The sequence below is a fragment of the Lepisma saccharinum genome, chromosome 21, assembly GCF_977018435.1.
Source record: "Lepisma saccharinum chromosome 21, izLepSacc3.1, whole genome shotgun sequence".
Lineage (NCBI taxonomy): Eukaryota > Metazoa > Arthropoda > Insecta > Zygentoma > Lepismatidae > Lepisma > Lepisma saccharinum.
This window is the reverse complement of record NC_139249.1, coordinates 19,436,728-19,451,758: the sequence shown is the minus strand read 5'-3', so window position 1 is coordinate 19,451,758 and position 15,031 is coordinate 19,436,728. Positions and strand designations below refer to the sequence as shown.

Below are 15,031 nucleotides of genomic sequence, written 5' to 3'. Positions count from 1 at the left end.
TGTACTGAAACATGGCTTGCCTCCTTCGTAAGTCTACGCTTCGCTACTGGTGTGTTGTGCTAACCATGCTCTTAAATCGTGAACGTGCATCTTTCCATTTTACAGTGTGATGAATTTTGAAGCTGTGATGAAAGACAAGGAACGGGAAATGACCCTGTTGCAGAAGAAAGTAGCAGTGCTGGAAGATACGAATTCTAGTCTCCTCGCCAAAGTATTGGAGTTGAAGTACGCCACACGGCACGGACTGGAGGTGGGAAGGTCTTCAACAGATAATCAGTTCACCAGCCAGGAACTTGCCAGAACAGACTCAGATAAGGATTCCAAGTTGTGATGCTATAGTTTTGTAAGTAAGTAGTTGTTAACAGGTAGCAATCTAGTCACTTTCATTAACTGTAATAATGTTTTTTCCTTCTAATTGCATGTCTCTTTCATCTTCATCCCTTTTTTTCGCTCCGTTGTTTTGGAGTATGTAGGTGAGCAAAGCAAACTTGAAAAGAGTTCTATTTTTATCCTATTCCTTTGACTACTTTTTAAATGTAAATGTGCTAAGTCTTGAAAATAGTGGCATGTAGAGTCTGGAAATGCAAATTAGTTGCTGGTCAACTTTTCCTTGTATTTTACATGAAGAACACAACATACAGCATATGTGGTAGAATTACTACCAGTAACAATTGAAAATATACCCTAAACCAATATTGCTACCCATTACCAATGACAGAAAATAATTTCTACATATAGTGAGTGTACTGCATGTGACTAAGCATTTGAACTAAAATGGCAGCTTTCACAGTGCAACAGAAAGTTCATGGCTGATTTTGGTTTGCTGAATTTTAATTTCTGATGAACTTATCCCTGTCTTTCAAATTTGTGATAGCATTGAAACTAAATCACAAGAAAAGTCGCTAACACACAGAAAAATAGTTATTCAATGGTGAGAAATGGAGCACCATCTTGATATTTGTTGGGACACCAAAGTTCCACATGTGTAGATCCACTGAGACTTAATCAGTTTTCTTAAGAGAAAATGAAAATCTCGTTATTTTATTAGTTTCAGAAATATATCAAATTCTTATTGGTGGTACTTCTGCCAGACAGACTGTATCTTCTTGTATGTTAGCATAACTAACCTCTGAAGATAATGTACTGTAAATGAAGTAAACACATCCACAAAGAAAACTTGATTTGATTTGCTTTATTTTTACTTCACTTTTTTTGCCACTTTCGGCTAATTTGCGAAGATGGGTTTGCGTTATGACATGATGAAATTGATGAATGGACACTCACAAACATCCATGCCCAGGCTGGGATTCGAACCTGGCACCCCTGACATCGTAGTGCAATGTGCTAACCACTCTGCCACAGGGGCCGGCTCCACAAACAAAAGTAAGCGTTGCAAGTGGTTCAACTCCAAATCTTCCTTCCAGTATTTCACAACCATTTCTGTTTCCATCTTCGTCCAGAAATTGAGACAAGGTTAAAATTTGTTTTGTTTTTTTAAGAAAGATGAAATGCAAATGTAAAAATTAGGTTCATCCAACTGGTTGAAGTTCTTGTCGGTAGTGTCTGAACATCCTGCTAGATATTTTAGGGAAAGCTAGCTACCCAAGCAACATGCAACTGGTTCTTTTTGTTTCCTACACCTTAATTTTCTCATCATTTCTGTACCTTGTGAAAGGCATATGACATGTTCGCTAGCATGATCTATCTTCTCATTTCACTCTTTTTAAAAAACATTTCAACCTTTTTGTTAAAGTCTTAATGCCTGAACATCCCCGAAGAAAGAATCCAAAATGTTGCAAAATGGAAGGAAGATTTGAGTCAAGTTACTTGTGAATAACAACTTCTTTCACGTTTTTTGGAGCACTATATATATAATATTAACTTACGTTTTGCGAGTATTGAGGTAACTCCTGCGAAGTTTCGGGAAGCAACTGCTCCCTTCCTCAGGCTGCTCATGTTTAGGAAGTATTGCAGTACACGCGGACCGTGGCTATACACAGTTTTAAAGTTTTAACATTCCAAGGAGCCGTTTCTAATTGGGAAAACGACATGGTAGTTTGACGTGCACCTGTAATGGGTTTTAGATTTTTATTGTTTTTTAACCATACACCTTTTACCAATCCTATATCCTGAACCTATTGAGAGTTCGACGTGGTTATGATTTACACATAACCTAAACGTGAGCAGCCTGAGGAAGGGAGCAGTTGCTTCCCTAAACGTCGCAGGAGTTACCTCGATACTCGCAAAACGTAAGTTAATATTATATATATATATTAAACTTGTGAGTAATTTGCACAACCTTCATCATGAATTTTTGGAGCACATTCTATACCATTTACGTTAATACTGGTGCTGAGGCATGAGATGATTTATTACTAAATTCACTGTGGAAGCACATTGGATAGTGGTTTCGGTCCCATTTTAAACTGTGGGTCCAGTCCCGATTAGCCTATCTGAGCATAAAGTGAACTTAAACTATGACTTGACTCGATACATTCCTGTAAAAGTTTACAGAGATAATCGCATAATCAATTTTTATTTTGAAATCCGATGCCATTTTCCCCGTAACTTCTCGGTTAGTTGCATTTTTAGTGTCTTCATTCCATTGTTTCCATCTCAAAAAAGAAGAAAAAATATGAAATGTTGCATCTATATATTTGTAAAGTTACCTAAAAAGAGCAAATAATATGCCAATGTCTATTGCATGTAGATAGTAAAAATTTGGACTTCCAATTGTTAATGGCTCAATGTCAAGAGTAATTAGGTGAAACCTTGTAGCGTAGGAGTCCATGTTCTTCCCAGATTAGATTGTCCATGAGTGCAGGTTCAAAGGTTGTGAAAATTGTATATACTCAAAAGCAGGAAGTAGTTTTAACTTAATCCAAGCCAAATGAGAGTCCATCAACTAATGATCTGTACAAAGTAATATTTTTGTGTGTAAGATATGGGAATTAAGTGTACGGAACTTTCTTGAATGTGGTTTCTGATAAATAGCAGGTGAATTTGGTCACTTTCCGTGCTGCAATACGAGCTTGAATGTATCCACTGATTGGTCGGGAATTTGGTAGCTACTTTTACTGATTGCTCTGCTCGCAAAAGGTTTGAAATGGCCGTGCACTACAATAGTTGTCCTGGAGTAGAGTACAGTTTTCTTGCAGTTGCTGGTGTTACTGAGGTGAAAGTAACATATGACATGCCTACTTTATTTGTAGTTATGTTTCAACATAGTTACTTGCAGAAATTGTGAAAAATAAGTAAGGCTCTGAAATTTGCACTCAGCAAATCATGATAACCTTCCAAGGCACAAGCTACTACATTACAGTGGAACCCTGAATTTACATTTTCCCTGGATTATACATTCAATCTTGATGTATCCCAACATAACAAAATGTTATAAAATTTCCCTCGATTTTACATTTTCCCACATTTTAACTTTTTCAGCTTGGTTCCCTGAAAAACATAAAATTCACTCTACTTATTTTGCTGTCTTCTCTGCATGTTTACTGTCAGGCATATGTACTGAATTCCATGCATATAAAAATCTAGAATTAAAAGCAATAGGGTTCAACATGTAGGTCCTGAAGTGGAAAACTTAGTCACCAAGATTTGATTCAATAAGAAAAAAAAGGCAGAGCTCCAAACTTGTGCATGTGAAAATCATAAATATAGGTTTATGTCCTTTACTATTTTTTTGGGATGGGCAGATTAATTTATGTTCTATTGGTATCAGCAGATATAGGCATAAAGGTGTGCCAGTTTGTTGGTAAAACTAGTGGTAATTATACCGATCTGATATATCTATAAATAGTCTGTGATTTGGTGCAAAATTTTGCCATTCTTTTATTTTGATTACGGATGGGAAGATATGAAATTTTGTCCATACCAATAAAGTACCGATATAAAATTTACCGATACCGATAACCGATATAAAATTAGAAATGGTCCTGGAAGAACTTGAAAGGTTCATTGACCTCCTTAAAAAAATGTGTGTTTCAAAGTGACTGCAGTGCAAGAGAAATTGCATATTTAGACATTTATTTTTTAAAAAGTAGAGCATGGAGATTATCCATAAAAATTACAACAAAAATGGCAGAATTTTGCACTATACTATCAGATATTTATCGATATATCAGATCGGTAATATTACAGATACACCAATATGCCTATATCGGCCAATTAATCGGTCCCATCCCTAATTTTGATGAATATAAGCACATAATTTGTGTCATTGTTTTGTAAAGTAAAATGTCTTAAATATGGAGTTATTTTTCAAAGGCGAAACCCATTCCAGTCACCTACTGACATATAATGATTGTTTGGGTTAGGTTATTTTAAATTGCTTTTCTGCCACTTGTGGCTAATAGTGAGGATGAATGATGATGGAGACACACACAAAAAGAACACCATGCCCATGTTGAGGCTGGTATTTGAACCTAGGACCTATGGTATTGTAGCACACTGTGCTAACCATTTTCATGGAGGTCAGCATATATTAAGTAAGGAGGTTAAACTATTCATGTTCTTGAGGGAGCATTTACAACTTATGTCAGATTGGTGATCAGTAGTAGTAATTTTATCGGTAGGTTATCAATATTAACAGTTTTATATTTGTCCCTCCCTACAATCTAAGAACTGTGCGTTTGTTAAAAGTGGCAACCTGATAGATTGAGATAGGCACCAGTCTAAGAATATCAGTCTCATTTTTTGACTTGTGTCCATACTTTTGAACACTGAAGAGCAGTATGAAGTCAGGTAGTGTTTGGATTCATGTATATAGAATATCATGTAACTTGACTCAGCATTATTCAAGTTCTGTTGTGTTGCGATTGCTATGACTCGTGTATTCTAGTCTTTTTGGAAGTAGTAATATGGTGGTGACATGAAGGTAAAGCAACAACATGGGGGAAAGCAGCACAGGGAAGCAAAGGAGACTGTAGCAGAGAGGTTAAGGTTGTCACCTTGCACTGTTTCAGATCCCATATCTGTCCCAGCTAGCCTCTATATGTATACAGTTCAATCGTTAGTTTCCGCACTGACAATTCCCTTGTCAAGAGAGGAGAGTAACCTCAATATGGGACAGATTAATCGATAGCCTGTTTGTGTTATCCGTTATAGGCAATGTAGTGATTAAGTCAACAATAATCTTACCAGTCCAGTATTTGTGTAAGTATATCATGTTACCAAGTGCTGTGTAATTTTGCCATTTTGCCCCCCCTTGGAAAGCAAAATCTGTTGCAGTCACCTAGTTGTACAACCAATTAGAGATGCAAATGTATCTTGTTAATCATTTGATTTTGATTTGATTTAGGCGTCCCGGGTTCAATACCCGGTGGATCCACAAGTGGTTCGGATCCTACTTTAAATTGTAGGTCCAGTCCCGATTAGCCTTACTGTACATAAAGTGGACTTAAAACAACAAGTCAATCAATTGATTTGATTTGGTTAGTTTTACTTCACTTGTCTGCCACTTTTGGCCAATTGCGAAGATGAAGATGAGTAATGATGTGAAATTCATGAAAGGGCACTTGCAAAGAAAACGCATGCTCAGGCTAGGATTCAAACCTAGGACCCCTTACATCATAGCATGCTGTGATAGCTATCCCACCACGGAGGTCGGCTATCTTGTTTATCGTGGAACACTTCCAATTTTATATTGAATCAGTAGAATATTGATAATTTTATACCACATAAAATTTTTGTAACAGCCCATCCTTTAGTGGCCACTTGTAGAATAGGGTTAAAAAAAGCTGTACAAACTAGAAGATAAGCCGCAATAAAATTCACTGGTTTTACAGTCTTCAAGTGTATTAGGAAAGAAAAAGAACACCACACCACACCTGTGTTGAATTGTCTCTGTCAGTGCTATCGTAATGGGATCTGTTACCTTTGAAACACTGTACATGTCCATGTCGATGTTGCATTGTTCTTCCCAACATGAAGATTTGGTGCACAGGTAAAACTGCAACAACGAAAAATCAGTAAAACCAGGGTTGGCTCAGTAGTTCAGTTGGTAGAGCAATGGCACGGTATGCCAGAGACCCACGCTCAAGTCCTGGTCAAACCTCTATTTTTTTGCTGAAATTTCTTCATATTTCTTCAATGTTTTGACAATTGCCCAACCTGGCCATTTCAGCCACTTGATAGAACAATTACTTGTGCAGTGTAAATCAAATTATTATAGGGCATCTTGTGGTATTCTGTCGTACATGATTTAACTTTACAATTCGACCCACTAGCGTGAAGGTAAAGGTTGAGCGCTACTAAGTTCTAATATTCAATTAGTTGTCTAGAACTCAAGACACTTGAACTAGGTATACCCTTTAAATTACATGCATTATTGTATCAACTGCCTAATCACTATAAAAGTCACTTTCCATTGTCAGAGATTTCTATAGCCCTGCCATCTTTTGGCCAGATTCAAACTTATAATCAGTGTCACACACATCATCCTCATGTGCACAGCGATACTTGAAAAATGAACGTCACTCTTAGAGCAACTCTTGTACATGCATACCAACTCAAGAAAAGGATTCGAAAATCCCCAAATGTTTTCAGCACTGTCTAGTACAAAAAAAGCAAGATAGCTAAAACACTTTAGATTTTAGTTTTATCTTTGCATATATGCCAGCAAGCAGAGAACTTGAGAACTTGTGAGAATAAAGTTGTCCATCCAACAATGCACGACTACACAACTTGAAGAAAATATTTCTTATCACCAAGTTATGAAGGCAAACCAAAGTATGTTTACAACCAGCACTTTAGACAATTATTAGAGTTGCTAGTTGAACGGTAGTATTTTTCTTTAGTGTCTGCACTGTCTTGTTACATCCATAATCAGTTAGCGAGGATTAAAAATGTATTATTATTGAAAGGCGTTTTGTTTGATATCACTGTGATGTGGATCGTATTCGGATAAATACAAAATGGATGAAAGAAAGCATTTGCTTTTTTATGTATACACATTAGTGATACTTTGCAGTGTATCCATCCAAATTACATCCTGATAATTTTTGAATAGAAGTTTACACTTCACTGTAGCTACATTTCAGGTTTCTCATCTCTTATATTCTCGCTTTGCTATCAAGCTGCACCTTTCCTTAAAGTTCAGATGATATTTGCTAGAGCTGTTGGATATCATATATGATTGATTGAATTAAAATTGTGGGTGGCTCGGCACATTAGACCATTTTTCACCCTTCAATTTAATCATAGATGATGACCACCTTCAGAGGCAATGATTCAGTAACCAAATCAAGTAGAGAGTTGTATGTTTATTGTTTGAATACCCACACAAGAGGTGGCAGCACATTCTATTTCTGCAACTTTCTGATACTTTCTGATACCAATACATCAGCATTGGTATCGGCTCATCCCTAATGAAAGGTTTATCAACAAACACTACTATTTATGCTCCCAAATTTTTGCCCTTCATTAGGTGTGTGGAAGAATATGTTCTATAGTTCCCACCATACATAGATCCAGGTACAAATTTTGAAGCAAAACTGTCCTCTTTCTCTTTATCAGCCAATAACAACAGTACTAGATGCAAAGTATCTCATTAGCCTTATTGTTGGCTGTTAGTTCTTCAGTAGTCTGTATTATTGTTGAAAAATGCACAATGGTACTTGTTACAATCATTGCTTTATTCTCAATGTTGTAAAAGGTCGAAGACAAAAAAATTGGGGGAAGGGAATTTTATACTTCTCTTTCTAGCGATGCTGATATGAGGGTAGAAAATGACATGCTCTGCGTCCGTAAATTTTACACTCCACATGCAATGCACGTAATACGAAATGGGCTAATTTTCAGTGGTTGAGCATATGACTGTTATACAAGACACCCGTATTTGATTTCCAGGTGGGAATTTTTTCATTAATGTCTCTTGAGCCCACCATAATTAATCAATGTGTACCTCCGCCCCACCCTGCAATGCACCAGGAGAGCTTTACCATTTTTACAAGGTATCACTTAACTTCAAATTTGAAATATTAAGAACTGTTTTTAAGACCCCCATTAACCTTCCATAACGATGCTTCTGATTCCTGAAATCCATGCTTATTCCAAGATGTACTTGATGTTTGAAGAGACTGTGATCTAGTCAATAGGGTGCCACACTGGAGACCCCAAGTTCGATTCCCAGGTGGGAATTTTTCCAGCACTTTCCCTGCATTTGAGTGGCTCTGGGATTCACATAGCCTCTAATAAATGGACACTGGGTGATAAAGGCAGTGAGATCGTGGTGCAGATCACATCACTTCCACAAATGACTGTGATCGAGACTTGTGTGGCTTCCTATCTCCACAACCTCCCATTCCTCACTACACATTGCAATTTTTTAGAGGCTAACTTGAGGTTGTTCACTTTATATCTGTTGGTGACACTGTTTTTATGTGCTATAATACATAGGGAGAGGGATTTTGAAATTCCCTTACAACATACATTTCCTGCTATTTATCAGAAATTAACCTTGTACAAAAAAGAATACAAAATGAAGTTGTTTCAGTTCAAACCATATGATACCATTGTGTTTTATTACCATAAGGCCCTGTTACAGGTAAATGCATGCTCGAAGCTAATTTTTGGTACAAAATATCTTGTTAAGAGGCCCTAGTCCAATGATTTGTAATTTCTACTAAATAGTTCTAAGAAGACATTTGTTTCTTCTTGCAAAGATGTTTGTTCTTTGATTTTTATAATATTAATAAGTACTTGCATTGTTTATTCACAAGGAATAAACATGCAGCTGAGCCAATGTTGATACCAGTGTATTTGTATTGTTTAGAATCTTCTTAAAATTTTATCATTGATATAAAAGGTCAAATACCGAGCTGTTCTGATGGTGAAAAAACAGATTGATTGTAATAAGATCACAATGTACATTATTGTAATTTTGTTTCTGCAATGTGAGCATGCATTCCTTCAGTGAGCACCTGTGCCAGTAGTGATTTCAGAAATGGAGGAATTGTTTATACATATGCCCATGCACCTGAAAACATTGGTATGTATGTCACTAGGTTGGAAACTGCATAACAAATACAATCTGTTCCAGGATGGCATTCTTTATGCAGGATCCTGTTTCCCATAGGTTACTATAGGAATAATTTGAATCCTTTGCCGAGCCTGTTACAAAATCATGAAGCATTGTAAAAAAAAAAATGCAAGGAATATCCAAAACAGCATGTTCGCTCCATATTGACAACTCGAGCTCCTTCTCCTTAACTATCTTCTTTTGTGCCATTTTGACAACAAAACAATAGTGCTGAACTTTCCACAACTTTCAAACATATAACATAGGTAACCTCAACAGATTTTTTATTCACTTTTACTGGCTGTTAAGTTGCTAGCAGTTTGTTCCTTGTGTTAGATTTTTGACTGCGGTAACAATGCTGTACACCAGGTGTAGTTTCATGTGCCAGTTATTTGTTCATTGTTATTCCTGATTGTCTATAAAGGTCAACACATGCCTGCTTGGAAAATAATGAAGCATGCATGACATTTCCACCCTGTGCACATATTTGTTATGGGGGACATTTGTTGTACGAGGTACCACTGTAGTTTCCAACCCAATGATTTCTCTTAGATATGTCAACACTTTATGGCCTGCTGACATGCACACACACGCTCAAACGTGCGTGGTTGTATAAGTTTCTGCCGAGTTCCTGAAATTAAATCTTTTTTATGCTTGTCAAAATGTGAAGAGATTCTCCTGTATATTCCTACAAAATTGGGGGGATGTTCTCCAATCAGTTGAGAAATTAGCAAGAATAACTTTCAATCACTGATATGCAATCAGGTAGTTTTTCAACTTCGGTATCTGTATCAGCAAACAAATGGTATGTGTTCATTTCTAGCTGTTCTGTTACTTAAATAGCCCTCACGTTATGTATTGGCATCCAAAACTACTCAGAAATTTGGAAGATTCCACTTGGAATCAGACTTGAATGTTATCTTCATGCTAAGAGTGGACACTCTAGCACTGGGACTTCATCATTTGAACCATTGCATGATTCAGCTACTTTGTGAATAATATAAATGTTATAATAATATGAATTGCATTGTGCAACTTGCCATGCCAGTCAACGACAGGTTTGGCCTAATATACACAAAAAATTATGTAAGAAATTCATTTTGTATGCTGAACAATATACAGGGTGACACAAAAGGTTTCATTGGATAAATACATGCATACAAGCGTACATGTATTGATTGATTGTAATGGTTCAAATTATCTGCTAGTGTGGTAGGGGTGATTTGGGAGATGCCGCCTTTGATTCTTTGTTTGAAGTGGTCCAGGCTCTTAATTTTCTTAGTGTACACGATAGCCTTTACATGTCCCCACAAGTAAAAATCCATGGGTGTCAGGTCCGTTTACCATAGTGGCCATTCACCTACATAACCAGACTTTTGCCTTACCCTGTATGTTCATACTCCAGATTAATATTGATGTTTTTTCCTAAGAAACACATTGGCTCAGCTGTAAAATACACATACCTTGTAATTGAAAACTAAGCAATCGTTCTTCACAAAACATTTGCTAGTTAAAAATATCAGGCGCTCTGCTATTATTGATACACTACCGGACATGGGTGATTCTCCCTTGCATCACCCTGGAGTAAAATTTCCAATACAAGGATCTCACTTTATGCCTACAAATTGTTATTGTAGTGACGAAGGTATTCACTTGCCCATATTAAGAAATCTTAATTAAAATTTCTCTTATTTTGCAGTTTCATTCTTGACTCTCATATGGTTGTGAATACTGTATAAAGTATGGGAACCAAATGTATAACATGCAATTATTCAGTGCCAAATAGTCAATTTCCATCTCTGCCAATGTATTTGGAAGCATTTAACATCTAGTGATAGCATTTTAAAGGCTAGCAGAACCTTCATGGTTCAGCTACAGTGTTTAACCTTCGAGAATAGATCTGTCCAATCTTCATAAAATGTCCAATACATATACAGGTATCTATATATTACTGTTAATGTTATATACATATATATAACATATTAATGGTGTAGTGTATATAGTAGATTGTGAAATATATTTGGTTTGGTCAGAGGATTTATATGTCGATCTCAGTTCTAGTCATCTGGTTGGTATTGTTTTTTTGTGCATGTGCTGACTTTTATGGAGGGTGGATAATGGATGCTGTTTCAAACGTTGTGCAAGTCAGTACATAGAGTTGTTTTTGTGAGGGTTGAGCATTTTGTTTTGTATTTGAAGAATTGTCAGATATAAATGTTGGAAGAGAAGAGACATTCACTGCCCATTTAATTGTGTAAGTAGGAAGTGTGTGTTTATGATGGCTTCTTCTGCTACCATTTTACTTCCCCGTAGTCACATGTCCAGTATTTCCTTGTGGTCCAAGAAAATACTGACCATGTCACATTCGATTTTCTGTCTGGTGATGCTACTCCCTACTCTGGAATGCACATCTAGGAACCCCAGTTCAAAATTCAGTGGGACGATCGCCTGAAAAAGAAAATAGTTACATAAAAAAACTGGATGACACGTGGTCAGCGAATAGAGTCCCAGCACTGCTGTTTTCTGGCTTTCAAGGCCGGAGCCTCGTCATCCCCTTGTTATAAAGGAGTCCCGAGTTCGATACCCGGCAGAGGCACATAGTGGTTCGGATCCCACTTTAAACTGTAGGTCCAGTCTCTATTAGCCTTTCTGTGCATAAAGTGGACTTGAAACAATTCAATCAATGCTACTTCTTCTTTTCAAGTAGCTTCCCAGTTGTTCTCACAATGCAATGCCAAAATTATATGATATTATTATTATTATTATTAGGGAACAACAATGTATCAGAGACTTGAAGATGGTATATTAACCTTCTGTTTGTGGAGATTCAAAGGTCGTAAGACCAGTAAAATTAGTAACACTGTGTCAACTATGATCCTATTAGCACCAGAAAACTCTCCTCGTAATAACATACGAAAAAATGTGTACATATTTTGTAACAATGCATTTTCATACTGTGGAATCCCACAATAATTTAGTTTTCTCACAAGTTCTTTATTAGTTATGCCTAAAATTTGACCTGCCAGATTCTCCAGGAGAAAATTGCTATTATGAAATAATTAAAATACCCCTAAAAACAGAATAGAGTCTAACTTGAAGGAATGTTAGCAGTTTTTTCAGTCTAACCACAACTGTACAGGTGGTTAGCCTGCCTCCTCTCCCCATCGGTTTTCCCTCTCTGCACCTGATAATATTATATTAAGGGAAACAGATGATATAGTCAATATGAATTTTGTTTATAAATCAAAAACATGAATTAGAATGAAAATCAGAAATATTTAAAGTTAAGCATAAATGAGTTTAAGGTTTACCTAATTTAAATGATTGATAAATATGGGTTGCAAGAACATTCCATCAGTTCAGCTTGGCCCGAGTCACCGCTCTCATCGATTGCTAGAGCCACATATTTATGGTGAATAAAAGATCAAAGATTTCGGTACAAATGTGGCCGCGGTGGCTCAGTCGGTAATGCGTCTGACTACCATGCTAAAGGTCCCTGGTTTGATCCCCGGCCCGTTCAAATCCAGGAACTTTTCTAACATTGGAAGCGGCCCCGGCACCCACCCAGCATCGAATGACATGGGTACCTGGGGGAAACCCTGGGGGGTAAAGGCAGTCAGGGGCATGATGCTGATCACATCACCCCCACACCTCCTATACGCCTTCATGGCGTGGTGCTAAGCACAGGGGAGCACTTTACTTTTTTTTTTACTTTTAGATTTCGGTACAAAAACTGGACACACATCAGAATCAAAACTAGACTATAAAATGGCATTTCGGTGTTAAAATGGTGAACATATCCCTAAATTTGATTTTAAAAACTATTACATTAAAACGTTATTACACAAACTAAAAATTTCCCTTGTAATAGTACATTTATGCAGTTATAAGAGTATTAAGTTTATTCCTGTGTAAAGGATTCCATTATTTCAATTGATTTGCATAACTCGCAGGATAATTCAGACTTCAGAAAGTGTCATTTAGTGACAGAACATGGTAGGAAAATGTACCTCTCACCCTTCAAAAACATGAGAAATGAGCAGACAGTGCGTTATTTTACATTTCGTGTTTCCGTTAAAAATATCCTATCGATTGCTCTTACCTGTAACTATGTTTCCTTAAAAGTAAAACTATTTTAAAAAGCAAGTAGAGGCATACATTTACCTCATTTATCTGTTACCCATACACTAGTGGAGAATTTGTATTTTGTATCACCACAGCAAGGAAAGTAGACAGATCAGGAACACAGCATATTTGGGAAAAAATAATTACCTAAAAGGAATGCATATGCCATGGATATAGGATGCCAGTGAATGTCTCTTCTTCACAGAAGCGAGCACCGTGTGATTGCTTGGTCATGTTTGCAGTTGTTAATTATTCCAAGTTCTTGTGATTATGTATATTTTTTCATACAAAAAGATTATGTATTTGAAACTGCATTATTTTAAGTGCAGTGCAGGGTCTATTTTGTTAAGCCAGGTATACCAATAAACCAAATCCAAACTCTATACAAGTTGTCTTTCTACTTATTATCCCCTAATTTAAAGAATATTGTTTGCACTCTTACATGGCCTTGGAAATGTCTCATGACTCATTTGGTAACTGTTGTGGTCTTATGATGTACAGTCATGGACACTTTTGGGTTGTACTGCACCATTAGCTGTCAATGGAATTGTTACAACCCAGAAGTGTCTGTGACTGCATGTGAGGTAAGGGATTTCAAACCAAAGTGACAAGCTGCAATGACATGCAACATGGGTCCCTCCAAGCTGTAAAAAAAGCATTCACTGATCATGCAAGACCAACACACAGAGGTGACAGGATCAATACTATTGTTAAAACAGGCCAGTCCCTGCAACATACATGTGCAGCTTGTCCCTCTGGTATGAAAAGTTGCAACTATTTCTGAAAGTTCATTGGCCTTGCCGATGGCGCAGTGAGAACTCCGTTGCCTTGCAATCAAGGAATCTTGGGTTTGATACATGGTGGAAGCACATAAGGGTTTGGATCCCACTTTCAACTGTAGGTCGAATCCAGCGTTTGGAAGTGACTAGTTACAAGTAACAGTTACTTTTTTGAGAAAATGTAACTAACTGAATTACTTTTTTACGATAGAAGTAATGTTTTAACAGTTACTTTGCGACACTTAAATTGTTATGTAAGTGTCATAAATTATTGGCAATTTTGGACTCAAAGTGAGCCGGAATTTAGTTTCTGCTGTGATATAAGAGCCCATTCTTTGATACATTAATTCTTGCAAACAATAGATGAAGAGGAAAAGAGAAAGTAGTTGTACTAAAATTATATCTCCTGGCGGTGGTCAGTCGGTAGGCTGCAGCCAGGTGCCAGGAATTTCAAGGTTTATCGTATGTTTCATCTTTCGTTTGGTAGACCTGAATTCCACCCACGCTACGCCACACCATGCCAGAGACCTCTGGTTCGATCGTCGGTGGGGGAGAACAGATTTTTTCCCACCTGTTGAAGCGGCTCCAGCGCCCACCCAGCATCATATAAAGTGGGTATCTGGAGGAAAAACTGGGGGGTAAAAGATGCCAGGGATGCTCATCACATCACCCCCACCTTCGGCCATGATCAAGAAAGTGTGGGGCACAAGAGAGCACTTTATTTTGTAATAAATATAAATGTACGAAGACTTATATTATGTATAATCATTAACGAAGCCTTATCATGCTTTGGTTGGAAAAGAGTTGAAAGTTGGAGTCATACAAAAATGTTAGGTTTCCTCTGAACTTGAGGCTGTCCAGGTTTTTCCAGAAGTACTTTCACAGTACCGTAACACTATTTGCTACAATAAAAATTTAGATAACAAATGTGGTCCACACATTGACTTTTTAAGTAATCCAGAAAAAATTCTAAATGTGAAGCACATTTCCAAAGTATGAGCTGATTTCTAAAAAAAAAAAAAAAAAAGTAACTGGCAACAGTGGATGGAAATCTTAAAACTCTGTATGTACAACCTTAGTGACAATGAAGTTCGACCAG

At 37.0% G+C, this 15,031-nt stretch overlaps 1 protein-coding gene across 3 annotated transcripts in view; it reads left to right on the top strand.

Annotated features, from left to right (window-relative positions):
• The window catches only part of LOC146004395 (uncharacterized), a 73,384-nt gene extending 59,858 nt beyond the window's left edge, over nucleotides 1-13,526 (top strand). Inside the window, exons 12-13 of one of the 3 annotated variants that reach the window (XM_083143214.1) lie at nucleotides 106-343; nucleotides 10,728-13,526. In XM_083143214.1, coding sequence (XP_082999340.1) covers nucleotides 106-331 — 226 coding nt within the window. In that variant the 3' untranslated portion in view covers nucleotides 332-343; nucleotides 10,728-13,526. Of the gene's footprint in view, nucleotides 1-105; nucleotides 1,909-10,727 lie in introns of those variants that run through there. The other 2 variants (XM_083143215.1, XM_083143213.1) reach the window with 2 other exon arrangements.
• The last annotated feature ends 1,505 nt before the right edge of the window (nucleotides 13,527-15,031 follow it).